The sequence below is a fragment of the Rana temporaria genome, chromosome 1 (assembly GCF_905171775.1).
Source record: "Rana temporaria chromosome 1, aRanTem1.1, whole genome shotgun sequence".
Lineage (NCBI taxonomy): Eukaryota > Metazoa > Chordata > Amphibia > Anura > Ranidae > Rana > Rana temporaria.
This window is the reverse complement of record NC_053489.1, coordinates 243,433,330-243,460,556: the sequence shown is the minus strand read 5'-3', so window position 1 is coordinate 243,460,556 and position 27,227 is coordinate 243,433,330. Positions and strand designations below refer to the sequence as shown.

The window sequence follows — 27,227 nt, the reverse complement described above, 5'->3', positions numbered from 1 at the left end:
TGCCCTACCTCCGCACCGCCCATATGATTGTGCCATTGAGTTACAACCTGGTGCCGTTCCTCCTCGCGGCAAGGTCTATCCACTGTCGGTTGCGGAGAATGAGGCCATGGAGGAGTACGTGATGGAGGCGCTGTCCCGTGGTCACATTCGCAAATCCTCGTCCCCGGCAGGGGCTGGATTTTTCTTTGTGAAAAAGAAGGGCGGTGAGTTGAGGCCTTGCATCGATTACAGGGGTCTCAATCGCATCACGATCAAGAACGCTTACCCGATACCCTTGATTTCCGAGCTGTTCGATCGCCTTAAAGGGGCCACGGTCTTTACCAAACTCGACCTGAGGGCGGCATATAACCTGGTAAGGATCAAGGCGGGCGATGAGTGGAAGACCGCCTTTAACACCAGGACCGGTCATTATGAATCCTTGGTTATGCCCTTTGGGTTGTGCAATGCGCCCGCAGTCTTTCAGGAATTCATCAACGATGTTTTCCGTGACCTGTTGCAGCAGTGTGTGGTGGTCTATTTGGATGACATCTTGGTATATTCTGAATCCAGGGAGGCCCACATTCTGGATGTCAAACGAGTGTTGCAACGGTTACGAGAGAACAAGCTGTTCGGTAAGCTTGAGAAATGCGAATTTCACCGATCCCAGGTAACCTTCCTAGGTTACATCATTTCCGCTGAGGGGTTCTCCATGGATCCTGAGAAGGTTTCGGCTGTCTTACAGTGGCCTCAGCCCAGTGGTCTTCGTTCCTTGCAGCGTTTTTTGGGCTTCGCCAATAATTATCGGAAGTTCATCAGGGACTTCTCCATGCTGGCCAAGCCTCTCACGGATCTGACCAGGAAGGGCAGTAATTCCCAGGTCTGGCCGCTCGAGGCCATCCGGGCTTTTGAGGCCCTAAAATCCGCCTTTGTGTCAGCTCCGATTCTGTCTCATCCCAACCCTGGGTTGCCCTTTGTCCTCGAGGTGGACGCGTCCGAGACGGGAGTAGGCGTCCTTCTGTCTCAGCGTAGGACACCAGAGGGTCCGCTGCTTCCTTGTGGGTTTTACTCCCGGAAACTGTCATCCGCGGAGTGCAACTATCAGATTGGTGACAGGGAGTTATTGGCCATAGTGCAGGCTCTCAAAGAGTGGAGGCACTTGCTCGAGGGCTCGGTGGTTCCGGTTCTCATCCTGACGGACCACAAGAATCTGACCTACCTTTCTGAGGCCAAGAGATTGACACCACGTCAGGCCAGATGGGCTCTGTTCTTGTCACGTTTTAATTACGTGGTCTCCTACCTACCTGGTTCCAAGAACATCAGGGCGGATGCCTTATCACGGCAGTACTCCGAGCTGTCCAGGGAGGAATCTATACCGACTTCGGTCATACCTCCGAATCAGATCCTGGCCGCCATTCGCACCAGCCTGACCTCTCCCCTTGGTGAGCAGATTTTGGCGGCTCAGTCTGGTGCTCCCTCTGGGACACCCAACGGCAGATGTTTTGTGCCTGAGGAGTTGCGCACTCGGTTGTTGCGAACCTACCATAACTCCAAGACCGCGGGGCATCCTGGTAAGAATCAGCTGTCCTGGGCTGTTTCACGTCTGTTCTGGTGGCCTTCCCTACGTTCCGACATCGCCGCATATGTAGCGGCATGCTCTGTTTGTGCCCAAAGTAAGTCCCCTCGGCACCTTCCGTTGGGCCTGCTGCAACCCATAGCCACCGGGGAGCGCCCATGGTCACACCTGGGGATGGATTTCATTGTGGACCTCCCTGCATCCCGAGGCCATACGGTCATTCTCATGATTGTGGATCGGTTTTCCAAAATGTGCCACTGTGTTCCTCTCAAGAAGTTACCCTCTGCACAAGAGTTGGCCACGATTTTTGCCCGGGAGGTCTTCCGGTTGCACGGTTTGCCCAAAGAGATAGTGTCGGATCGGGGGAGTCAGTTTGTGTCCAGGTTCTGGCGCGCCTTTTGCTCCCAGTTGGGGATTCATCTCTCCTTCTCCTCGGCCTACCACCCTCAGTCCAATGGGGCCGCAGAACGATCCAATCAGGCCTTGGAGCAATTCCTTCGTTGCTATGTCTCCGATCACCAGGACAATTGGGTTGACCTCCTGCCTTGGGCTGAGTTTGCCAGGAACACGGCTGTGAACTCTTCCTCTGGGACGTCTCCCTTCATGGCCAATTATGGGTTCCAACCTGCCGTGTTACCGGAGGCATGCTCTCCCCAGGATATTCCGGCTGTGGAGGATCACCTTTCTGCTCTACGTGCTTCTTGGGTACAGATCCAGAGGTCCCTTGAGGTCTCTGCGCAGCGCCAGAAACTCCAGGCTGATCGCAGACGAGCGCCTGCTCCTTCCTACCAGGTCGGAGACCGTGTATGGTTGTCCACCCGCAACCTCAACCTTCGAGTGCCCACTCCCAAGCTGGCTCCTCGCTTTGTTGGTCCCTTCCGAGTGCTTCGCAGGGTAAACCCGGTAGCCTATGCCCTTGCGCTTCCACCTGGCATGCGGATCTCCAACGTGTTTCATGTCTCCCTGTTGAAGCCACTGGTGTGCAATCGCTTCACTTCCTCGGTTCCTCGGCCTCGTCCGGTCCAAGTGGGCAATCACGAGGAGTATGAGGTGAGCAATATCCTGGACTCACGCCTGGTTCGCGGTCGGGTGCAGTTTCTGGTCCACTGGCGTGGTTATGGTCCTGAGGAGCGTTCCTGGGTTCCCTCCGCAGATGTCCATGCTCCTGCCTTGCTCCGAGCCTTCCACGCACGCTTCCCTCAGAAACCGTTTTTTGCACCGCGGAGGAGGGGCCCTTGAGGGGGAGGTACTGTCATGGTCTTGCCTCTCTCCTGTCTCCTTCGTTTGACATGTGCTGGCGGCCATCTTGGTTTCTAGGTCTCTTGCAGCCTCCCACCCTGCGGCTCCTCCTTCCCACTGGGAGGAGCTGGATACCTGGCTCACATATATAGGAGGTCTGTGACTTCAGTTCCTTGCTTGGTCCTCCTGTGTGCACATGCTTCTAAGACTGCTGCTGCTTCTGGTTCCGATCCTGGCTTCGTCTGACTTCTCTGCTGGTTCCTGATCCTGGCTTCGTCTGACTTCCCTGCTGGTTCCTGATCCTGGCTTCGTCTGACTACTCTTCTGGTTCCTGACCTCTGGTTTCACCATCCGTTGGACTTTTGCTTTACAGCTTGATTTTCAATAAAGCCTTCTTATTTTCACTTATCTCTTGTTGTACGTCTGGTTCATGGTTCCGTAACACTGGTGCCTCTCTTTATTGGAAAGGGATCAGATATGGCTGCGTTCACTCTTAGTCTAGCAGTGGGCTTCGAGTACAGTAGTTGCACCCACCTGATAAAGGTATTGCCGAATCCAAACTTCGCCAGGACCTCCAGCAGGTAAGGCCATTCGACCGAGTCAAATGCCTTATGTGCATCTAAGGACAGAACGGCCCTAGAGCCCATCTCTTCATGGGTTGCCTGCAGATTAGTGAATAATCTACGTAGGTTGATGGAGGTCGATCGCCCCGGGATGAACCCGGTTTGGTCTGCACCAATAATGGTAGTAATGACCGTGTTCAGTCGCCGGGCAAGTACCTTTGCTAGAATTTTTACGTCCGAATTAATGAGTGAGATCGGCCTGTAAGATTCACAGAGGAGGTGATCCTTGTGTGGCTTAGGAATAAGGACAATCAGTGCCTCTGACATAGAAGGCGGCAGCTGCCCCGTCCTGATAGCAAAATCATACACCCTGCCCAGATGAGGCACAAGCAGATCCCTGTACTGCATATACCACTCGATGGGGAAACCATCCAATCCCGGTGTTTTGTTTCTGGCAAAGGATTGGATAGCCTCCCCAATTTCCTCAGCCGTCAGAGGAGCGTCAAGGAGTGTCGCCTGTTGGGCCTGAAGCCTAGGCAGTGAGATTTCAGAAAGATAGTCATCCAATTCCACAATTGTGTAATGTGCTCTAGTAGCATAAAGGGAAGAATAAAATGTGACAAAGGCCTCCATGATCTCCTTATTCTGTTCTACTACAATTCCCCCGGAATCCTTAATCCTAGGTATACTACAAGGCTGGTAGTCCGGTCTGGAGAGATACGCCAGGAGGCGACTGTTTTTATCCCCAAACTCAAAGATCCGCTGATTCTGATACAGCAGCTTCTTCTGAGTACGCTCCAAAAGCACCAGGTCCAGTTCCCTGGCCCCATGCTTCCAAGCGGCGTGTGTCTCAGGAGAGGGGGTCGCTGAATAAGCGGCCTCTGCCTCTCTGAGAGACCACTCTGCATCTGTTAGTCTCGATAGCGAGGCCTTGCGCGTCTGACCAATGGCCGCAGCAAAAGAGCCACGTGTGGTGGCCTTAAAGGCGTCCCACACCATCGGAACTGAGGCGCTCTGCCTGTTAGTCACCCAGTAAGAACCCATCTCTGTCATACACTGGTTCACCACAACCTCATCCGCCAACCATAACGGGCTTAGCCGCCACACTCGATAGGAGGAGGGAGAGGTGCCCAGGGCGAGGTCCACCAACAAAGAGGAATGATCAGACACCGCCCTAGTGAGGTACTTGACCTCAGTCACCGAATTCAACAGATCTGACGAGACCAAACATAAATCAATACGGGATAAAGTACCGTGAGACTCAGAATGACAAGAATACTCCCTCCCATCCGCATGCTTCCACCTCCAGACCTCCACCAAGTCAAATTGAGTTAAAAAGGATCCCAAGGGGGTGGGAGGTAGTGTAGAGCAACGCAACCTATCTATGGAATTATCCAATACTGTATTGTAGTCACCCGCTATCAATAAGGGACCCTCCGCTATCGCCAATATGGAGTTCATTACCCGCTCAAAGAATACTTTAGTGAATGGGGGCGGAGCATATAAGCTAGTTACCGTATATGGTTTACCCATGAATTCTATCACGACAATCACAAAGCAACCATTAGGATCAAGCTTAACATGTTTAATGCTAACTGGTGCAGATTTGGCAATAAGGATGGAAGTGCCCCTGGCATAAGTAGAGTATGTGGAGTGGAGAGCATAAGCGATTTTTGCCCGCTTAAGGGCCATTACTCTAGAGCCCTGGAGGTGGGTTTCCTGGAGTAGGATCACATGCGGATTATGACGTGCCAAATATTCAAACATCAACGATCTTTTCACTTTTGAATTAAGCCCCCGTACATTCCATGACACAAAACGTAATTTAGACATGAAAAAGCATGTAGTGTATGGCTGGAGGAACCCATTCCTCGCCGCACGCCGGGAGTGGCCAGAAACTGGCGCCCGACGCACCACGAGGGATGCGTACACTAAGGAGTAAGTCAGAAACATATAACAATGCTCCAGCAATACATAATATCAGGTGCATAGTAGCAAGGCCAGCTAGTCCGGCCCATAGATAGACATGCAACAACAAGTACCAGCATTTCAGAAAAAGTGCAAAAAACACAAAAACAGTCCCGAACAAAAGTCCCTGAACAGCCCAGCCCACCCTAACCCTCCCGGCTCCCAAACCCAAACATATGAGAGCTTTGTTCCCAAAACCAAAATTGCAAGGCGGGGTGGCCATGACTCAAACCCCCCAACAACAATCCCTGAGAAGTGGTAGAGGTCCTTAGACGCTGGCTGCTGTCCGCAACCGCACAGAACAAACATATCAGGTGATCCCGAATCAGGATGGAGGATTCAAAAAACATCAGGTAAGGTGTTCAAAAAATGGGGGTAGAAAAGGCAAAGAAAATAATAGTAAATGTCATCCTGTTCCTGCTGATGCCACAGCCCTCCAGGCTGGACACATAGTGTGCAAGCCATGGCACAGCAGGGGAGTACCCCACCACCCCAAAATATTTGAGAGAAGGGTTGTCAAGGAAAGTACACTCAGCATGTTCACTTTCAGTGTGGGGGCGACCTTCGGTCCTGGTTCCTGCGTTCCGGACGTCCCAGGGTGTCCACCCAGTGGGATGCCTCCTTAGGATCAGTAAAGAAGTAGGCCTTGCCCTGGTAGATGATTCTCAGACGAGCAGGATACAGCATGCCGTAGGGAAGCTGAAGCTCACGGAGCCTGCGTTTAATGGCGATGAAGGTGGCCCGTTGCTTTTGTGTGGCTACTGAGAAATCAGGAAAAATGGTTATTCCGCTTCCATTAAAGGACACTCTTCCCTTCTCCCTGGCAGCTCTGAGAACAGCCTCCCTGTCCCTGAAATGAAGCAGCTTGATGATCATGGCCCGTGGTGGGGCCCCAGGAGGAAGGGGGCGCATGGGGACTCTGTGTGCCCGTTCAATGGCGAATAGTGGCGAGAAGGTGGGAGCGCCAAACGTGGAGATCAGCCATCTTTCCATAAACATTTCTGGGGTCCTACCCTCAGACCCCTCTGGGAACCCCAGGAAGCGAAGGTTACTCCTCAGTAAACGGTCTTCCATTTCAGTGAGTCTATCTGTAGTGTGTTCTTGGGCCTGGCGCAGCTCCCTGACAGAGCCCTGCAATGGACGGATCTCATCCTCTAGTGTACTGATGCGTTGTTCAGCATTAGACACTCTATGGCTGAGGTTGTGGACATCCTGCTTCAGAAAGGATAAGTCAGTTTTAATAGAATCCATTTGAGTGGTCAGGGATGCATGGCTATGCTGGATGGCAGCCATGATCTGAGACAGGGATGGCTCTGTGGGGCCTACATCAGCAGCATCCATGTCAGTATTCTCATGGTCAGAGTCCCTGGCTGGTGATATGAGGAAGGGGTCTTCTGGGCTCAGAATAGGGGGTGAAGAATGTTACCCACCCTTCCCTGCTGGTTTTTGCCTCGGTGTAGCCCTGGAGGAGGATGGCTGGCTGCATAAGCCTGTAGCATGGTGACCAGCACCATCTTTCCCAGTTTCACATGGTGGGGCCTGCGAGACGAATCCTGAGGCTTCCTCCATCGGTGGGCCGTATTTGACCATCTCCCGACGGGCACAAGGCTTCCTGGAAGCTGTAGGGATCGGTGGAATCCTCGGATGGCAATCGGTTCAGCAGGATTGAGGTAGGATTGTGTGCAGCATGGACAGAGCTCAGGCAAAGCACCTCCTCACATCATGGTCGTTGGCCACTCCCTTCTCTTTCGTTCATAGACGGACACAGCCTTCATTGACCTTAGGGACGTCCCCAAGCAGTGTCAAAAAAATTCGAGGGGTGGGAAAATAACACAGCAAAAACAGGTTACACCCCAAACAAAACCGGAGTCACTCAACGGAGGAACTCCAACCGTAAACTGCCGCCTGTAACACCCTGCGGCCGAAGGAGGCATCAGAAGATGCACTCACATCCACCTTTAAGACTTAGAAAAAGTGTGGAACGACGACCAGGTCGCTGCCATACACCCCTGTAACACAGAGGCATGATGCCAGAAAGCCCAAGAGGCCCCGATCGCCCTGGTCGAATGCGCCGTAACCCAAAAGGGAAGCGCCTGCCCCTTCAGGGCATAGGCCTGAAGCACAATCCGTCGGATCCACCCCGGAAAAAAGGTGGCCGACGAGACTACCAGGCCCCCTGGTAGAACCAGCCAGCGACACGAACAGTGAGACCGACTTCCGGAACGGAATCGTAGCAGATAAGTACATACGTAGGGCCCGAATCACATCCAGAGGATGTAAAAGTGGCCACCTCCCTCCATTTCGGCCAAGGACATAAGGATGGAAGAACAATGTCCACACCAACGTGTGTGCTGTTCTCCTTATAGTTATTTGTACATTACATTATTAATCTTTATTTCTACATGTTTGTTTTCATGCATTTCTTTCACTGCTGCCATCTGCTGGCCAGAATTTGCATGCCACACGTCCCTGTTCTTGTTAGTAAAGTTTTTTCTATTCGGAGGCGTGGACTCTTGCTGGGCAGGTCTCTTCACTGGGAGCAGCCATTTTCAGTATCTCCTCATGGCTGTGTGACTAGACACTCCACATTTTTGGGCTTGAGAAGGCATCAGTTTTTGACCTCGCAGAAGTCACGCAGAAGTCACGCAGAAGTCAGCAGCAGCTCAGCAGCAGCTCTGCAGCCACAGCAGCTAGCCTCAGGACATATTCTAACAAGTCAGCATTGATACCACTACTACAGAACAGTATTGTATCACCGTTTGTTGTCTTATCTGGATTGAATAAACCCACGCTGATTTCATCTTCATGTCTGAGTCTGGATCCATCTAACCTGAACATCTGCCGGTCCTGTCTGCCCCACTGCTTGGATACGAAGGTAAGAAGTCACACAGCTATTATCAGTTATACCTTCATTCGCCTTCATGTGGGAACAGAACAGTCAAAAACTGCCTTAATGTCCACACCCCAGTCACAGATTCCCTCAGAGTTACCACACTAAGGAATCTCCCCTGTAACAGGCCTATCTGCAGCTAATCTGCCCGGCTACAGTGCATGTTCCACAAGTCTAAGGGCAAGCACCGCATGTCCACAGTATCTTTACTGTTGCCTGAAAGCCCTCCACAACTCATCAAGCCGTTTCCTATATCCCATATCAATCTTTGCTCGCATAGCTGAACTGTTAACGCACACGGGGTCCCTCTCTAACCTAAACCCCCGCAAATCACTTAAAACACCTGAGGAACCTTGCCAGAGTGCCCCAGCGCAGGCGCACTGCAATTTTCAGCCCCCAATTCAAAAGTTTTTTTTCTTAAAGAGACAGCGCACCTTAAATCAAAATGGACAAAAAGGACCTTGCACAGTTCCCCAGTGATGAAACAGAGCTAATGCAGCCTGATACTGATCACCAAGAAGTACAGGAAGCAGAACCCACACTTCCAGCAGACCAAGTCGTGCGACCAAGACGCTCCCTCAAACCGACAATAAAAGGTCAGGGAAAACTATCAAACCACAAAAGATGAGCTATGCGATAACCTGGAAGAGCAATGGGAGCGAGTTTCCTCCCTCATGTCAGGACTTAAATCCTCTGGTGATACCTCAAGCTTACAAGTTGGCATCAGGCGGCTGAACACAGCTCATGAAGGATACAAGAGACTGTTCACAAGGTATATAACCTTTCTAAAAAACGTTAATAATGATGAAGCCCTTTCAGAACTGAGCAAGGCAGAATCTATAGACATTCAAAGAGACACCATGGTGCTGCTTGCTAAAGATAAAGCGGAACTCCGCATCTCCCATTTGCAAGAAACTAGATCACACAGATCAAATTCATCCAAACATTCCTCTCGGTCATACAGATCATCGTGCTCAAGAAGCTCAACCCTAAGCGACAGACTACTAGAGGCCCGCATAAATGCAGATCAATCCAAAGCCAGACCTTCCTTCACTGAAAAAGAAGCTCTGGCAAAAGCAGAAGCAGAGGCCAAGAGGGCAGACGCAGAAGCAGAGGCTCGAATAAAGATTCTTGAATCAGAGATGGAAGAGGAAGTTGCATTAGCTAAAGTAAGACTACTTGAGCAAGCATTAAGCCAAGGTCTTGATCCAGTCTGCTCGCTACCACAGGAGGTAGAAGATTCAGCTTACCGCACCAGCGACTATGTACTGAAACAATTATCTGCATCACCCCCAGTATGCAGTACCGTCCAAGCTGACAACGCCGAAACCTCAAAGTCATCTCCACCTACAGTGCCAGTGTCACTTACAGCACCCGAGAAATCTGATGGTGTTCACCCAGATGTGCCTTCTCAAGGACAGTTATTACGAAACTACAAAAAGGGCCATCAGGCGTTTCCTGGCCTACCTCCACAGCTCAAGCAGCAGTCCTCACGATCTACAGAGACTAGATCACAGCTCAACCCTGCAGCAGCATCATTCTACCTGGATGCATCTCACCCTTTCACGCCGCAAAGCCTACACGCCCCGGCGGCACCACAGGTTGTCGTGGCAACAAGCAGTGAGAAATCAGATATGTCTGAGTTGGCCAAGATTATGGCGATCAGAGAGCTAATTAACACAAGTCTCTCAAAATTTGATGACCGTGCAGAGAGCTACAGAGCTTGGAAGGCAACTTTCAAGGCCACCATTGCCAACCTCAAACTAGACGCAGAGAAGGAGCTCAACCTCATGATCTCATGGCTGGGTCCAAGCTCCACAAATCGCATCAAGAGCCTCAGAACTGTCTATGTGGGACAAGCAGAAGCAGGTCTCGCTGCCGCCTGGCAGAGACTCGAACGTACCTTCGGCAGTGCAGAAGCAATAGAGAAGGCCCTATTTAAGAGACTGCAGAACATCCCAAAGATCAATCTTAAGGACGTCCATAAGCTTCAGGATTTGAGTGACCTGCTCATGGAACTAGAGCTTGCCAAAAGAGACCCTCGTCTGATCGGGCTATGCTACCTGGATACAGCCCATGGAGTGAACCCAATTGTCGTGAAACTACCATACAGTCTGCAAGAAAAGTGGGCGGCATCAGTCTCAAGGTACAAAAGGGTGCATGACATCACCTTTCCCCCATTTATTCATTTCTGCAGATTCATTGAAGAACAGTCCCAGATGAGGAATGACCCCAGCCTCGATTTCCTGGAGTTCAACACTACAGCTCCAGCGACACCATCACCAAGGTATGAGAGTGCCATGCATAAACACAGAGACTTTAAGAGCAGCGTGAGTGTTAGAAAGACTAACCTACCATCTTATGCAGCACCCACGGGTAAACAGTACAATACCTCATCAGGAGACAAGTCCTTCAATCGTGAATGTCCCATTCATAAAAAACCACACTCACTGAACAAATGCAGAGGGTTTAGATCCAAACCCATACAGGAGCGCAAGAAGTTCCTCAGCGAGCTTGGGGTATGTTTCAGATGCTGCGCTTCATTGGAGCACATGGCTAAGGACTGTAAATCCATCATCAAGTGTGAGGAGTGTCATAGTGAAAGACATGCCTCGGCTATGCACCCAGTTCCACTGCCCAGAGACTCACCAGCTGCCGTCACCACCAGTCCCGCTCCAAGTCATGGCGGGGAGCCCCAGAACCACGCTAACGCAGCCACCGCTGTTTCCTGTTCATGTTTGGAAGTATGTGGCGAGGGCCAGGGTGAGAAATGTTGTGCCCGAATATGCCTAATCAAGGTCTATCCAGAGGGACTACCAGAAAAGGCAGTAAAAATGTATGCCATCATCGATGACCAAAGCAACCGGTCCCTAGCAGGACCTAAATTCTTTGAAGCCTTTGGGATAAAGGGACCATCAGAACCCTACATCTTAAACACCTGCTCAGGCCGCATTGAGACTAGCGGCAGGAGGGCGCAAGGATTCATTGCTTCCCCCATCAGTGGGAATACAGAAATACCCCTACCAACACTGATTGAATGCGATCAAATACCCAACCATAGGGATGAGATTCCTACTCCAGAAGCTGCGTTTCACCAACCGCACCTAAGGCACCTAGCCAACGTTATCCCACCTATGGACAACAATGCTGAGATTCTACTCCTGCTTGGCAGAGATAATCTAAGGGTGCACAAGGTGCGCCAACAGTGTAATGGTCCTGACTACGCACCATATGCCCAGAGGCTGGACCTGGGATGGGTAGTCATAGGAAACGTATGCCTGGATCAACCAGAAATCGACTCCTTCAAAACGTACGTGCGTGGAGACGGACGCACAACTTGCATTAAGCCGTGTCCTCATCACTATGAAGTGAAAGAGAAGTCTCCAGACCTCGTACAACCACCTGACATCATTTCTCCCCTCTTTGCTGACGACTTGGGGAGATCAGTCTTTCACACAACCAAGGATGATGATAAGGTAGCCTTATCAGTAGAAGACAGAGAGTTCTTTAAAGACTAAACCAATCACTGGGTTTCTCCATTACCCTTCCGAACCACCAGGGTAAGTCTCCCCGACAATCAGGAGCAAGCGCTATCCAGATCTAACTCTCTTCAGCGCACCATGGACAGCAAGCCTGAGACGAGAGAACACATTGTCATACCATCTGAACTTAATCCAGCAGATCACGCCACCAGGCCTACGTCTGTGGGTTCCTTTGCTAAATCTACTTGGCTTACAGGCCCAGAATTTCTGCTAGGACGGGCAGACAAATGTGAACAGGAAGTTTACAGCATCCAGGTTCCGCATAATGATCCAGAAATATGCGCCGAAGTTAGCGCATTAGTCACTGAAACAAAGCAGACCTCCAGGCTTGACTGTCATCGTTTTGAACATTTCTCCAGTTGGATGAGACTTGTCAGAACCATTGCAAGGTTAGTGCACATCGCCAGATGTTATCACAATACTCAGGAAGATAAAGATTGTCATGGTTGGCACGTCTGCCATAAACCATTCTCTGCTGAGGACATTTCTCATAGCGAGTCTCTCATAATACGTCATGTCCAGCAGCAGGAATTTAACGTAGAAAGGAAGTACTTGAACAACAGACAGCAGATTCCTAAAAAAAGTCCCCTTGCAAACTTAAACCCAATTATGGACAGTTTTGGCCTGCTCAGAGTCGGTGGTCGTTTGAATCAAGCCCACCTAGGAGTTGCGGAGCAAAATCCTGTCATTATTCCCAGCAAACATCATATCATCACGTTGCTGATCCGACATTACCACAAAAAGACTGAACACCAGGGCAGACAAATCACTGAGGGCAAGTTAAGGTCTGCGGGTCTTTGGATTATAGGTATGAAGAAACGTGTAGCCCAACTACTGCATGACTGTGTGCACTGTCGTAAAGCTAGAGGAAAACAGCTACACCAACAAATGGCCGACTTGCCCGCGGATAGACTATGCACAGAGCCGCCCTTCACCTACACTGGCCTAGACGTCTTTGGACCATGGATGGTGTCCGCACGTAGAACCCGTGGTGGTCACGCAAACAGTAAACGTTGGGCCGTGCTATTTACTTGCATGAGTGTGCGAGCCGTTCATATAGAGGTGATAGAATCTATGGACACATCCAGCCTCATTAATGCCTTAAGACGGTTCTTCGCCATCAGAGGACCAGTGAAACAGTTGAGGTCAGACCAGGGAAGTAACTTCATCGGCACCTGTAGAGAACTGAACATCGACACTAAGCCTATCCAAGATCAGTTGGCGGAGAAAGGTTGCACCTGGATTTCTAATCCTCCTCATAGTTCCCACATGGGGGGTTCCTGGGAGAGAATGATCGGGATCTCACGCAACATCTTAAATTCTATGTTGATGGATGTAAACTCTTCAAGACTTACGCACGAGACTCTCGTCACTCTTCTCGCTGAAGTTTCAGCTATCATCAATTCAAGACCCCTTGTGCCAGTATCTATGGATCCTGAAACACCAGCCATACTGTCTCCGGCTATTCTACTTACCCAAAAAACGGACAATATGCTCACGCCTAGTGGAGAATTTACCCATGGGAATATCTACCAAAAACACTGGAAACGTGTACAACACCTGGCAGATTACTTCTGGAACAGATGGCGTAAAGAGTATCTCAATATTCTTCAAGGAAGGAGGAAATGGCAACATCAAAAACCAAACTTGAAAGAAGGAGACCTAGTACTGATGAAGGAGCAACAAACCGAAAGGATCACCTGGCCTATGGGACTAATTACAAAGGTTCTTCCTAGCAAGGATGGCAAGGTCCGAAAGGTGGAGCTGAAGATCTTCAGGAAGGGTGAGCTTAAAACTTTTGCAAGGCCGATTAACAAACTCATTCTAATATTACCCATCGAGAACGTTCCCGAAGGATGAAAAAGGACTGAACTCGAACTTCACAGTTTTACCCGCTATGGGTCAGCCAACCCACTATGTCATGTTTATTGCATTTCACATGTTCTTCGTTACAGGTTGTATTATATTTTTATGGACATTCGTCATAGTGAAATCTCCTTACGTAAATTTCAGACGGGGAGTGTGCTGTTCTCCTTATAGTTATTTGTACATTACATTATTAATCTTTATTTCTACATGTTTGTTTTCATGCATTTCTTTCACTGCTGCCATCTGCTGGCCAGAATTTGCATGCCACACGTCCCTGTTCTGGTTAGTAAAGTTTTTTCTATTCGGAGGCGTGGACTCTTGCTGGGCAGGTCTCTTCACTGGGAGCAGCCATTTTCAGTATCTCCTCATGGCTGTGTGACTAGACACTCCACATTTTTGGGCTTGAGAAGGCATCAGTTTTTGACCACGCAGAAGTCATGCAGAAGTCACGCAGAAGTCACGCAGAAGTCAGCAGCAGCTCAGCAGCAGCTCTGCAGCCACAGCAGCTAGCCTCAGGACATATTCTAACAAGTCAGCATTGATACCACTACTACAGAACAGTATTGTATCACCGTTTGTTGTCTTATCTGGATTGAATAAACCCACGCTGATTTCATCTTCATGTCTGAGTCTGGATCCATCTAATCTGAACATCTGCCGGTCCTGTCTGCCCTACTGCTTGGATACGAAGGTAAGAAGTCACACAGCTATTATCAGTTATACCTTCATTCGCCTTCATGTGGGAACAGAACAACGTGAAAAGCCGAAACCACCTTGGGGAGAAAAGACGGCTGCGCCGCAGCACCACCTCATCCTTATGGATGACCAAGCAGGGAGCCATGCAAGACAAGGCCTCCAGTTCAGACAAACACTAGTCTGATCGAGGTAATTGCTACCAGAAAAAAATCACAGTGGAAATGCCCACGACGAGCCACGGCCACGTGACAACGCAGACCTTCCTGGGCTAGAACCCAGAGTCAAATGCCTGAAGGGCAGGTACTCTAGCACTTGAGCTAAACCTGCTCCCGTCTCGTGACAGTCAACAAAAAACCTCCCGAATGTCCACAAAGGGAGCATCCAGAAGAACCAAAAGGACTAAATACAAGTCCCATGGGGGGAGTGGAGGGGCCATATGCCAGACCCCCAGAACAGACGTACGCACCAAGGAGTGCGACGCCAAGGCTCATTGAAAGTAACAGCCAGAGCAGAAAACTGATTCCCAACTGTACGTAAGGCGAGAGCCTGATCCACTCCCTGCTGTAAAAAACAGCAGAATCCTGGATACTACGTACGTACGTACGTACGTACGTACGTACGTACGTACGTACGTACGTACTAGGGTGCCATTTCATCTCCTCACCAGAGATGCAGGCCCTCCACGTATGATGTAAATCCTACGTGAGGTAGACTACCGTGCCGGCAGCACGGTCGAGACCACTGAGCCCAATAGGCCTCGGGCCTTCAGCCCCAGGCTCTCAACAGCCACGTCGCTAAGCCAGTGGCTGTAAAAACAGGGTGGAAGATCGGACCCTGTAACAGAAGATCAACCCCCAGGGGAAAATGCTAGGGGGCGTCAGCCACCAGACGCACCAGGTCCACGTACCAGGAGCGACGCGGCCAATCTGGGGCAATCCGGATTGATAAATACCCTCGGCTTCCACTCTGCGCAGCAGGCGAGGAAGAAGCTACCGAGGAGGGAAGGTGTAAAGCAGGCGATAGCGACCCCAAGGAGCCACCAACGCGCCTGACGCGTCAGCCCACGGGTCCCGTGACCTGGCCAAAAACATGGCACCTTCCGGTTGAGGCGGGACACTAGAAGGACCACGCCTGGAGTGCCCCACTTTCGGCACATATACTGAAAAACCCCTACGGGTGGAGAGACCACTCTCCGTGGTCGAGCACAATCCGACTTAGGAGTCGGCTTGCCAATTCCGTACTCCCGGAATGTACACGGCCAATAGAGCCGGAACGGACCCTTCGGCCCACCAAAGTATGTGCGCGACCCTCGTCGCTGCAACAGAGCTCTGTGTGCCTCCCTGATGGTCGACGTACGTCACAGCGTTGACGGACAGGGTCCCGAATGGTCGGCCCTGTAGATCCAGGGACCACCAGGCAAGGCAAAGCTCGATTCAGAACAATGATTGGTAGGTGGGTCGCCACCTGAGTCCAGCACCCCAGGGCTGACTGGGTGCCCCAAAAACCCCTCCCACAACCGGAGAGGCTGGCATCCATCGCGACCACGGTCCAGTGGCTTGGCCGAAACGACTTCCCGGCCCGAAGCACCGGAAAACATCAGCCACCACACCAGGGACTAGATGACTCATCCGAACCTGGTAATCCAGAGATGACGGAAGCTAGTCCCCACGTGACAACAGGTCCTCCAGTAGCACCCTGGCGTGGAATTGGGCATACGGAACCGCCTCGAAAGAGGCCACCGTCAGATCCAGAACCCTCAAGCAGAATCGCGGAGATGACCACCACTAGGTCGACAACTGCTGCCCAGCAGATTGCAGAGTCTTAAATTTTTCCGTTAGGAGAACAAAACTCCCGCCCCGGCGGAATCCAGGACTAGTCCCAGGAATTCCAGTCCCAGACGGGACCAACACTGACTTCTGGACAAAAAACAGAAGCCAGCCAAACTTCCAGGAGAGTCTGACACGTGATAGACACGGCTCCACAAATGCAGAGTTCTCAGAAGCTCGTAGGAGAATGTCGCCCAGACACCCCACGATAAACCCCCGCTGACACAGCCGGGCCAGTATCGGGACGAGCACCCCGGTAAAAACCTGTGATGTCGACACCAAGTCGAGCGGGAGGGCCACAAAAAGAAAAAGGTCCTCCCTGACCGCAAAGCCCAGAATCTCTGGTGCTTAGAGCATATGGGAACATGCAGGTATGCGTTCATGACATCCAAGGACGCCAGAAAAAAAATTCCCATCCTGAAATTTTGTACTTTACAAAAAAAACAAACGAGGGCCCTGAGGCCCAGGATTGGACGGACCCCGTCCACCATGGGGATTACCAACAGATTGGAGTATTACCCCTGAGACCGTTCCATTGAGGGAACTGGCACCACCACTCCCCCGATCAGAAGATCCTGGACAGAACCAACCAGCGAACCGGAGGAAGCCAGAGGACGGAGGAAAAAATCTGTTAGGCAGCCAAGAGAGAAAACCTATCTTGCACCGCGAGAAAACCTTGCAAAGCCAACGGTCGGAAAGAAGAGGCCTCAACCGAGCCGCAAAATCACAAAGCCAGCCCCCCACCCGACGGGGGCACACCTACATGCGGAAGCAATACCGTCCGCAGGCCCGTATGGCACGTGGTGCCAGGCGCGTCACAGCCCCGCAGCGGGGGCCTTAGCACCCTGCAGAATACCCACCGTGCTGGGCGCACGAACCGCTCGGGAGAGGAGGGCCCTCGCCGACGGCGAGGCTCCTTGCCCTTCCTAGCAGAGGAAGCAGCGTGCTCTTACCACCCGTGGCATCCCTAGGGGTGCCAACCCGGGAGGCCCAAAAAGCCGCCCACCCCTAAAGGGGTGAGTCCACCAAGGACCCTTTGAGGATCGGTCCGAAGACCAGCATGTAAGCCACACGAGGCGGCGCAAACACCCCCACACAGGCGGAGGCCCTGGAAGCAAGGGAAGCGCATCCAGGACCGACTCACAGACGAACTACAGACCCCGAACCAAACGTTCAGCTAGGTCCTTACAGGGCTCAGCAGCATCTTGTGCCCCCAGCTCCTGCAGCAGGAGCTACAGCCCTCTAGTCAGAGTCTGTGACACCAGAGACCGAGTCAAGACCGGTCTCAGCGGGGTACCCACAGGCAGGAGCCCCTTCCACGGGCAACGTGGCGGCTTTGCTCCATCCGGACACCGGAGGGTCCACAGGAGGAGAGACCCACCTACTTACAAAGGGGTCGCAAAGCATTCAGGGACTGCAAAAAAAAAAAAATTATATATATATATATATATATATATATATATATAAATTTTTTTTTTTTGCAGTCCCTGAATGCTTTGCGACCCCTTTGTACTTTCTAAGGAAAGTTTTTAACACCTTAAGTGCTGTAGAATTCTAAATAATAAATCTCCTCTCCTGGTAGGAAGAAGCATAACCCTAAGGTCAATGAAGGCTGTGTCCGTCTATGAACGAAAGAGAAATAAGTTCAGTGCTTGTAATCTTTCCTCATAACCAAGGTCCTCCAGTCCCTTAATTAGCTTTGTTACCCTTCTCTGGACCCTCTCCAGTTCCAGCACATCCAGGACTGGAGCCCAGAACTGGACGGCATAATCCAGGTGCGGCCGCACCAGAGTCTTGGTGTGGGAGAATCATCATATATCTAATGTTTTCTTATCGCTCTCCAAAGCCCCAAGTCTGTGTCTTTTTGCTGCTTAGTTCCTGTTATCAGCATGATAACGTCTGACAAGTTCTCCGACACAGGAGATAAAAGCAGCTGAAAATTTGTGTCGGGAAGGTTGCTATAAATAGATTAGCAGAGAGCTGATCTATTCACCACACAGCTGTATGTTTCCTTCTTCCTCTGCCTATGTGGAGGGAAGTGTGTAACTTTCCTCCAATCAGCTGTCACACGGTGTCTGCCAAGACTTCCCCCCCCCCCCCCCCATTGTTGAAAGAGAAAGTAAAAATTCTAAACACTATGTTCACTTTCTAAAGAATATAGAAAGCTGAAGACAGCAGATAGATATACATGTAAAACTTTTGTAGGGAGATTTGTTAAATCTCTGAACATAAACACAATTTGTAAAACTAAATTCTACAGAATATGCAAACATTACATACCTTGCGTTATCAACTAATTCAGCCAAAGCACCAAATAGGAATTCATGCGTTGTTCTATTTAAAGAAAAAAAAAAAAGGGCAACAATTAAGTATTTTATTTCATAGTTTGTTTGATTATAAAATGTAATTATTATGTCTTTACAGTAGAGAGTGTTTACCACTCCATGGTAAAATTGCAACTGTAAACATACACTGGTGTTAGATTTCATGGATTCAAAAAAGGGAAAAAAAAAATTATTATTATTAGGCAATCCAACAAGAATCACATTTTCATCCATTTTAAGAATGTAACATTTAAAAACATTTCAAAACAGTTTACTAGGATCTTAGCTATTCAACAGAAGGAGCAACTCACTATGACTCCATGAAGGTCCAGGATGAGAAACACTGGCAAATATGAACATTATGGTTCTTCTACAAACACCAGACCCCTTTGGCAGTTCAGCAAAATCCATCCTGAGCTTTTACCCTTCGTGTGACTAGTGGCACAAACTCTGGACCTACAGAAAAGGAGAGGAGGTGTAGTAAGCACCCTCCACCTCTCGCCCCACCCCTTTTCCTTTACTCTACTTTGGATACTCATGGGGTCTTAAAGGGTTACTAAAGGAATTTTTCTCTTTAAAATAACAAACATGTTATACTTACCTCCACTGTGCAGTTCGTTTTGCACAGTGTGGCCCCGATCCACGTCTTCTGGGGTCCCTCAGCGGCTGTCTCTGGTCCTCCCCGCAATTACTCACCAGTCATGCGAGAGCTCGCATGGTGGTCAGTAATTGTGGGCGCGCTCCCGTGATACAGCGAGCGGCCATAGCTGCTCACTGTATCACTCAGCCCCGCCCCTCAGCGTGCCGCGTCACTGGATGCGATTGAGAGCAGCGCCAGCCAATGGCTGCGCTGCTCTCAATCCATCCTCTCCAGCCGAATCAGTGGCCAGACTGAGCGGCGAAGAGGATGTCGGGACTTTCGAGGGGTCAGGTAAATAATAGGGGGGGTTCGGGGGGGCCGGCGGCATCAGATGTTTTTTCACAAAAACATTTTCCTTTACAACTCCTTTAACTCTTAAAATGCGTCCTAAATTTTATGAACAATGTACACTGTGTCTCAATTTTCTCTTGAATAATAAAAAAAAAAAAATTGGTTTTAGTAATGTCTTAGGCCTCTTGCAATTGTACCTTGTTTAAAGAGGCCAGACCTTTGTATGTTGACTTTTTTTTGTTATCTTATTAAAGTATAACTAAAAGTAAAAACTTTTTTTTTAGTTTTGAAAAGCATGGAGAGGGATTAGAACCCCTGATGGACAATGTAAATTATGAAAACGTGCTTAAAGATTCTTAACGTTAAATGTTATTGCGAGATAGATTTAATCAATAATGCTATTCTCTTGTAGAGGAGTGGGATTTTATTCGAACAAGTCACCCTCGTCTGCCCACATATACGCACTACCTAAAGTACACAATCCACCAGGAAGGCCAATCATTTCCGTTAGTGGTTGCATCTCGGAAGGAATCAGTCAGGTTATAGACCAACACCTCAGGCCACATGTAATGATTTGCCTTCTTATACGAAGGATACCATTCATCTACTGCAAATAGAGAATGTGGAGGGCCCGGACATATTGGTGACAATTGATGTGGAATCGCTCGCTATATAATAGCATTCCACATGATTTGGGCATGGCAGCCATTGGTCGAATACTTTGACAAAGGGCGACTACAGAATGGAAGTTCAATCAATTTGTTTGAAATGTTAGATTTCGTTTTGAGACACAGATTTCTTTTTGAGGGCTCCCACTACCTCCAGGTACAGGGTGTGGCTATGGGGACGTGCTGTGCACCCTCATATGCCAACCTGTACCTTGGGGAGTGGGAGAAAGACGATTTGTCTCCTGATAGAAAGTCTATGTATACTTGCCACATTTTAATGTGTCAGAGATACATAGACGATAGTCTGATTATTTGGGATGGTTCAGAGAACAGGCTTAGAGATTGAAATTGTTCTGATTCATCAAGCTCAGATCATTTGTTTTTCACAATGGCCTATGATGCACATATGGTAATTTTTTGGGATATTAGCATCCTGAAGAACCAGAGTGGTGGGCTTGCCAGCAAACTTTTTAGAAAAGAAATCGCTGGCAACACTTTGTTGCATGCGGATAGCTTTCATCCCATTTCCCTAAAAAAGTTGATACCCTTTAGTCAATTTTTACGTATCAAACAAAACTGCACTACAACTGAGGACTTTCAGAGAGAATTCGATGAGCTTACTACTAGGATTATTGGACCTAAAGTTATACACTAAATCTGCCTTGAAAAAGGCGTTCAATCGAGTTAAGAGTACTCAGACAGGATCTTATCTTTAAATCCAAAGATAAGAACAAAGAAGATAATGTTGCTAGGATCATTATGAGATACTCAAATGAACACAATCAAATTAGAAAAATTACTTGCAAAGTATTGGTCTATTTTGACAGAGGATCCCATCTTGAAGTTTTGCGACATCCAACCCACAGATTTCGTACAAGAAGGCAGGATCTATCAGTGGAATGTTGACGCAGAGCTAATATAAAGGGAAACTCAAGGAAGGACCCCTGTAAAATATGGGGTACCTATCCTTGTGGATCATGTTCGCAATGTGTAGTAATTGGTAAGAGGACCTCACTGACACTGCCCAATGAGGAGGATTTTCGCCTTAGGCATTTTGCTAATTGCAAGACGTTGTTTGCCTCATGCAGTGTCAGTGCGGTGCTTTCTATGTGGGCAAGACACGCCAAGAATTAGGCAAGCGTGTCGAAAACACATGCACAGCATGCGAATAGGTCATTTATACTTACCCTTAGGCAGACACATCGCCAGGAAACAATTATAGATCGCCCAATATAAAATTTTACAGTCTTAGATAGACCACATATTCCTATTTAAGGGGGCGATTGAAACAAGATTCTGCTTCAGCGCGAAATGCGCTGGATCACACATCTAAAAGCCACAACCCCCCCCCCCCCAGGCCTCAATGAGGTGGAGAGTTTTAGGCCATTCTCGGAAGGCTTTAGCTCTGAGAAAACCGATTGAGGTCTCTCGAATTTTGTAAATTTGTTTTTCCTGAAACCACCTAGACATTTTCTTCCCCCTAGTATGGAAGTGTGCCCTCATGCCTCTGACTGGGTGTCATGCTTGTGGCTGTCAGAGTCTTGCTATGCCTCATGGGAATCGTAGTTCTGCAACATCTGGAGGTCCGCTAATTGCATATCCCCGGTATATAGGGTATCTGCATATTTTGTATATACAGGTGTCCTCCCTCTTTTCCTGTTGTAACCTGATGGATGCCTCTATAGGTAGGCTCTTTTTGAAATACATCCTTTGGAGCTTTTTCTTCTTTTTCCTACCCTTTAATTTTCTAATTTTTATGGTCTGGTGATTAGAATGATACACCAGTGGGTTTCATGAATATATATCTATATGCATTTATTAATCTAAACTTTTTGTTTGCTTAATTTTCCTCCGTCTTGTGGCATCATGTATGTGGATGGTGGACAGTAAGTGGAAGATGTTGATTTTCAATTTTTGTAAATGGCGCCGGGGGCCGAGTATGGCGCCATTCCCCGTTACAAGAGCTGCCAATATGTTTGTGGTATTTGTGTTTACCAATCCTAGGACTTTTTGCCCTCTATGACAGCTGATCAAACCATCCAGTGATTTTTGGTGATATATATGATGTTGATATGGATTCTTAAACATTGCATTTGTTTATCTAGAAGTGGTACAATTTCCCTGAGGAAGATTCTATTAATTAGTAATTGAAACGCGTTGGCTATCCCTCTACCCATAACCATCATTTCATCTACTAGTAGTTACTACAAGTAGTGGGAATTACAACTTTTAAATTATATTGTATGTAATGTTTTAACAATTGCACAATATTTTCAACATGTTGGCCATTTCTATGAATCTTTTTTGAAAAATGATAATTGCCTTAAAAATCACAAATTAGGTTTTTCATATTTTCTCTGTTCTGAGGGATGATGGCAATTACACATCCAAAATCCTGAGTCTTCCCATTTTATTGTGTCAGATTTGTCTGCCACAATCCCGCAAAAAATAAAAAATAAAATCACTGATCACCGCCATTAACAAAAAAAAAAAAAAAAAAAGAAGAAGGGCATAAAAATATCACATAGTTTGTAGACGCAATAACTTTTGTGCAAACCAATCAATATATACGCTTATTGGGATTTTTTACCAAAAATATGTAGCAGAATACACATTGGCCTAAATTGAAAAAAAATTTTATTTTTTTATTGGATAGGTTTTATAGCAGAATGCAAAACATGTTTTTAAATCGTCGCTCTTTTTGTTTATAGGTCAAAAAATAAAAACCGCAGAGGTGATCAATCACCACCAAAAAACCCTATTTGGTTTGGGTACAGCGTCGCAAGACTACGCAATTGGCAGTTACGCAGTGCTGTATCGCGAAAAACGGCCTGGACATTAAGGGGTTTAACCCTTCGGGGGCTGAATTGGGTAAAAACAACCAACATTGGTAATATTATACTGCAATGGAGAACATTAAAGTGGTTGTAAACCCACATTTTTTACTTTTGCCTACAGGTAAGCCTATAATAAGGCTTACCTGTAGGTATAAAGAATATCTCCTAAACCTGTACGGTTTAGGAGATATTCCCCTCGCAATGCGCCGCTGATTGCAGCGGCGCATGCGCAGGGGGGATCCTCGGCTGAAGGGCCGGCACCCCGGAATGAAATCTCCCGCGCGCATGAGCGCGAGTGACGTCATCGCCGCTTCAGCCAATCACAGCGCTGGAGCGGCGATACCCGGAAGACACGCTCAGCTCGGCGTGGACCAGGTAAGTTCCCTACACCTGGTTCCGAGGTAAGTATTTCATAATGAGCTAATATGCGGTGCATACTAGCTCATTATGGCTTTTGCCTTGCAGGTGTAAAAAAAAAAAAAAAAAAAAAAAAAAAAATGTATATGCGGGTTTACAACCGCTTTAATAGCAATCATTTGAAGGTTATGAAGATAAACCAATTTGTCAAATTTACCCTCTTACCAGTCACTTAAAGCGGATCTCTGCCGGAAAAAAAATATTAAAAGCCAGCAGCTACAAATACTGCAGATGCTGACTTTTAATATTAGGACACTTACCTGTCCTGGAGTACAGCGTCGGACGAGCGATCGCTCGTCACTCTGCTGCCCCCACCCTCGGTGAGGGAACCAGGAAGTGAAGCATTGCGGCTTCACTGCCCGGTTCCCTATGGCGCATGCGTGAGTCATGTGCGCCGCGCCCACTGGTCCCCGCTGTGTTCTGGGAGCCGTATGTTTCCCAGAACACAACGGGGGGGGGGGGGGAAATCGGACGTGCTGCCCGCAGTCTACCTGTAGACGGTGTGGCCGGAAGTGGTTGCAAATACCTGTCTTTAGACAGGTATCTGCACCCCCTCCCCCCTGAAAGGTGTCAACCCGGAAGTTCCACTTTAGGGTGGAGCTCCGCTTTAAGGCCTGAGAGGACAGAAACTATTATCTACTGTATGTCAACAATCAACCAACTATAGGAAGTACAAGATGGAGCACATAAACTAAATTGGAGCCTTTCCCATGCAGTGCCTCCTAATTGCAGAAATGTATATTTCTCTTGTTTGAGAACTGCTTTGAGAAGTACAGTGTTACTTGAACTGTGCTGAAGGATTTGCTGTGAACTTGCAATAATTAAAGGGCTCTTTCACACGGGCGGCCCGTTCAGGTCCGCCTGCCAGTTTTAGGCAGACCTGAACGGGCCCTCCGTGCTCCTCTATGGAGCCACGGATGTCAGCGGTGACATGCTCGCTGACATCCGACCCGCTCCGATCCGCCAAAGTGTGACGGAGGAAAAACCTACTTTTCCATCCGTCTGGCGGATCGGATCGGGTGAACATGGACAGACGGTCCGTGTTCATCCGATCCCCCCATAGGGGAGAGCGGAGAAAAGACATGGCGGTCCCTGCACAGAGCGATCCCCGCTGATCAAGCGCAGGTTCACGTGGCGGATCATTACTTATCCGCCCTGTGTGAAAGGGGCCTAAGACTTTACATAAAGTCTCAAAAATATTTTAGGAAGGTCTTCATGTTATATAGTTTGAATACCATGTTATAGATCCATTATTTATCATTGCAGAAAAACATTCCACGCTTTGTTTTCAATTTTTCCAGCAAAACAAAAACAATCTGCTTTAAAAGAAAACCGAAAAAATTAATAAAAAATATTAGGTTTGCAGAAAACACAAAGCTTTGTGTTGGCATAATGTCCTTACAGGATGTGTCCAACCAAAAATCAGCCTTAAATGCACGTTTCATTGGGAATCTATGAGCAAATTAGGTTTAATGTTAAGAAATGTAAGTTATCCAAATGAGAAGAGAAATTTGTATGTATGGGATATTAATTATTATTTTCGGGTAATAAAGCAAAAGAATGTTGATTCAGGGAATATCCAATTGCCTTGGAGGAGGGGGGGGGGGGGAGAATCAGGATGAAATGTTTTGTCCCCCACTGAAGCATAGCTAACCATGCTTTACATGTATTTTGCCTTCCTCTGGATCAACTGTATATACCATTCTGTATATGGAGGTGTGAGGGAGTTAGCTCGGCATCGGGTGTTTGTGATCCCCTGGATGAGTTCACTACACAAAATCAGGCACAGCAGACAGCTTTGCAGATGAAAAAAAAAAAAAAGTGCGATTTACACTATATACAGTGAAAAAAACAGCAAAACAAAGAACATGAAAAGAATCCCTGTCAGCTTTCACAAACACGTAGGTTCCCCCATCTATCAACTAGGTGCACCTATCTCCCTGTTTTAAAGATTTGCCACACAGGTGTTGTCTCACCGCACAGGACAGATACCACACTCCCCAGTCTACACAAACACAGAACTGGTTCCAGGATGGAGCACCTCCCTAAGCATGCTGGGAGTTTTTGCAGAGGTCTTAATGAGCCCACTTTAGCTAGGCTCATTAACTCTTCCCCTGCAGGACTCCCAGCACTTCCCCCTAGTGGTACAAGTCGGCGTAAAGCCTGAATCTGGGACATACATATTTTCCATCCTGGATGTAACCAGGCGATTTTACATGCCTACTGTCAGAGGTTTTCTATTTTTTTTTTTTCTATTTGTTGAACTAGATGGACTGTTGTCTTTTTTCCACCTGCCTATGTAACCTACTGGTGAAGGTACCATTTCCCCCCCCCCCCAGGATCCAGTCTCTGGTAATGGAGATAATCCACCTGCCAATTTTCAACATACCTTTCAGCAATGGAGTTCAGACCCAGGTATTCCAGATGAGGCAATAAAATCAAGGAAAACTTCTTAGTGATTAGAAGCCAAACCAAAAGTTCTCCAACATCCACACTGCAAGTCGTCAAGATATTCAACCACTGAGATTCCCTGAAGACTCAGGTGGGCCAACACTGGAGCCGAAACCTTCCGTGGGCTTAAAGATAGACCCAATAGCAGTGCAGTCAACTGGTAATGGTCCTCCCCCACTGCAAACCCCAGGGAACATTGGCGACATACCAAGAGAATGTAAAAAGTATGCATACTTAATGTCGATCAAGGTCAAGAAATCCCAGATAAAAAGGAAACCACATATGACTATATGGACTCCATTCAAAACCTCGAAACTCCTATAAAAGCATCGAGAGCCTTTAGGGTTAGAATAGGCAACACTCCCTCCAAAGTAGGTAGAAGCACAACCTTTAGTCCTTTCCGTGGTATCCGACAAGTGTCAGACTACAAAATGACCGAGATATACACTGGGGTGCATTTAAAGTGTAACTACACTTTTGAGGCAAAAAAATTGCAAATAAAAAAAGAATATAGGGTATACAATTTGACGCAAGTCATATTGTAACTGAATGTTATTAAAAATTACCTTTCCTTTTCAATCTGCAGCACTGTAATTTTCTGTAAAATGCAAAGCAATATGGCTACCTGGAGGCGTTCTGTACAGAACGACACCTGAAAATTTAGTTTCCGGGGTGGCGTAGTCTGGATATGGTGGCGTAAAGACGTCCATCTCCTCAGCTATTCACCATTTAATGCAGCTTTCCACCCTGGTATGAGCTCTAAGAAGAAGGGGAAGGGCACTTGCAGGGCTCCCCCGGTCAGAAATACTGCACTTCTTCCCCGGATCCTAGACTTACACGCTGCCAGCCCGCACCGCACACACTTGGCGCATCGGGTTAGGATTACATATGGCAGCACCTCCTGCCTCGCCAGCCGCTTCAAAATGCTTAATGGGCTTCCCAGAGTATGACCTCTCAACCACCAACCTCTCCAGGTCTATCAGCTCCCCTTCCTTCTGTAATGGGAGACTCAGATCTCAGGGTTCTCCGCCTGGAGGCACGCTGCAGAGACATTGACTCAGTTAGGGCAGACGTGGAGCTACTCTCTGAAAGGTTCTCCACAGGAGAAACATCTTTATCATACCTGGAGCACTGTGCGTCCCAACTGGAGCAAGCACAGTCCACCCAGGCTACCTCTGCAGCTGCACATGGAAGAGCTTGAAGACCGGAGCCGCCATAACAACCTACGATTGCGGGGCATCCCAGAAGCCACAGTCCTGGAGAGATGTAGACAGACGTCTACCTCGATCGCCCCCCAGGACCTAGAATTTGACAGAGCCCTTGCTACCCAGATCCAAAACAGACCCAGAGATGTCATATGTCCCCTGCATCTCTACTCCCAAAAAGATCTTATCCTATGCAAAGCCTGGGAGGTAGGGGAAATTGACTTTGATGGGGCCCTGTGAAGATTCTGC

The 27,227-nt window shown here is 48.3% G+C and overlaps 1 protein-coding gene across 3 annotated transcripts in view; it reads right to left on the bottom strand.

Moving 5' to 3' along the window:
- Window positions 1–27,227, bottom strand: part of MORC2 (MORC family CW-type zinc finger 2) — a 160,470-nt gene that overhangs the window by 116,634 nt on the left and 16,609 nt on the right. For all 3 annotated transcript variants that reach the window (XM_040352267.1, XM_040352261.1, XM_040352252.1), the window contains exon 3: window positions 18,426–18,479. In XM_040352267.1, coding sequence (XP_040208201.1) covers window positions 18,426–18,479 — 54 coding nt within the window. The remainder of the gene's footprint in view (window positions 1–18,425; window positions 18,480–27,227) is intronic.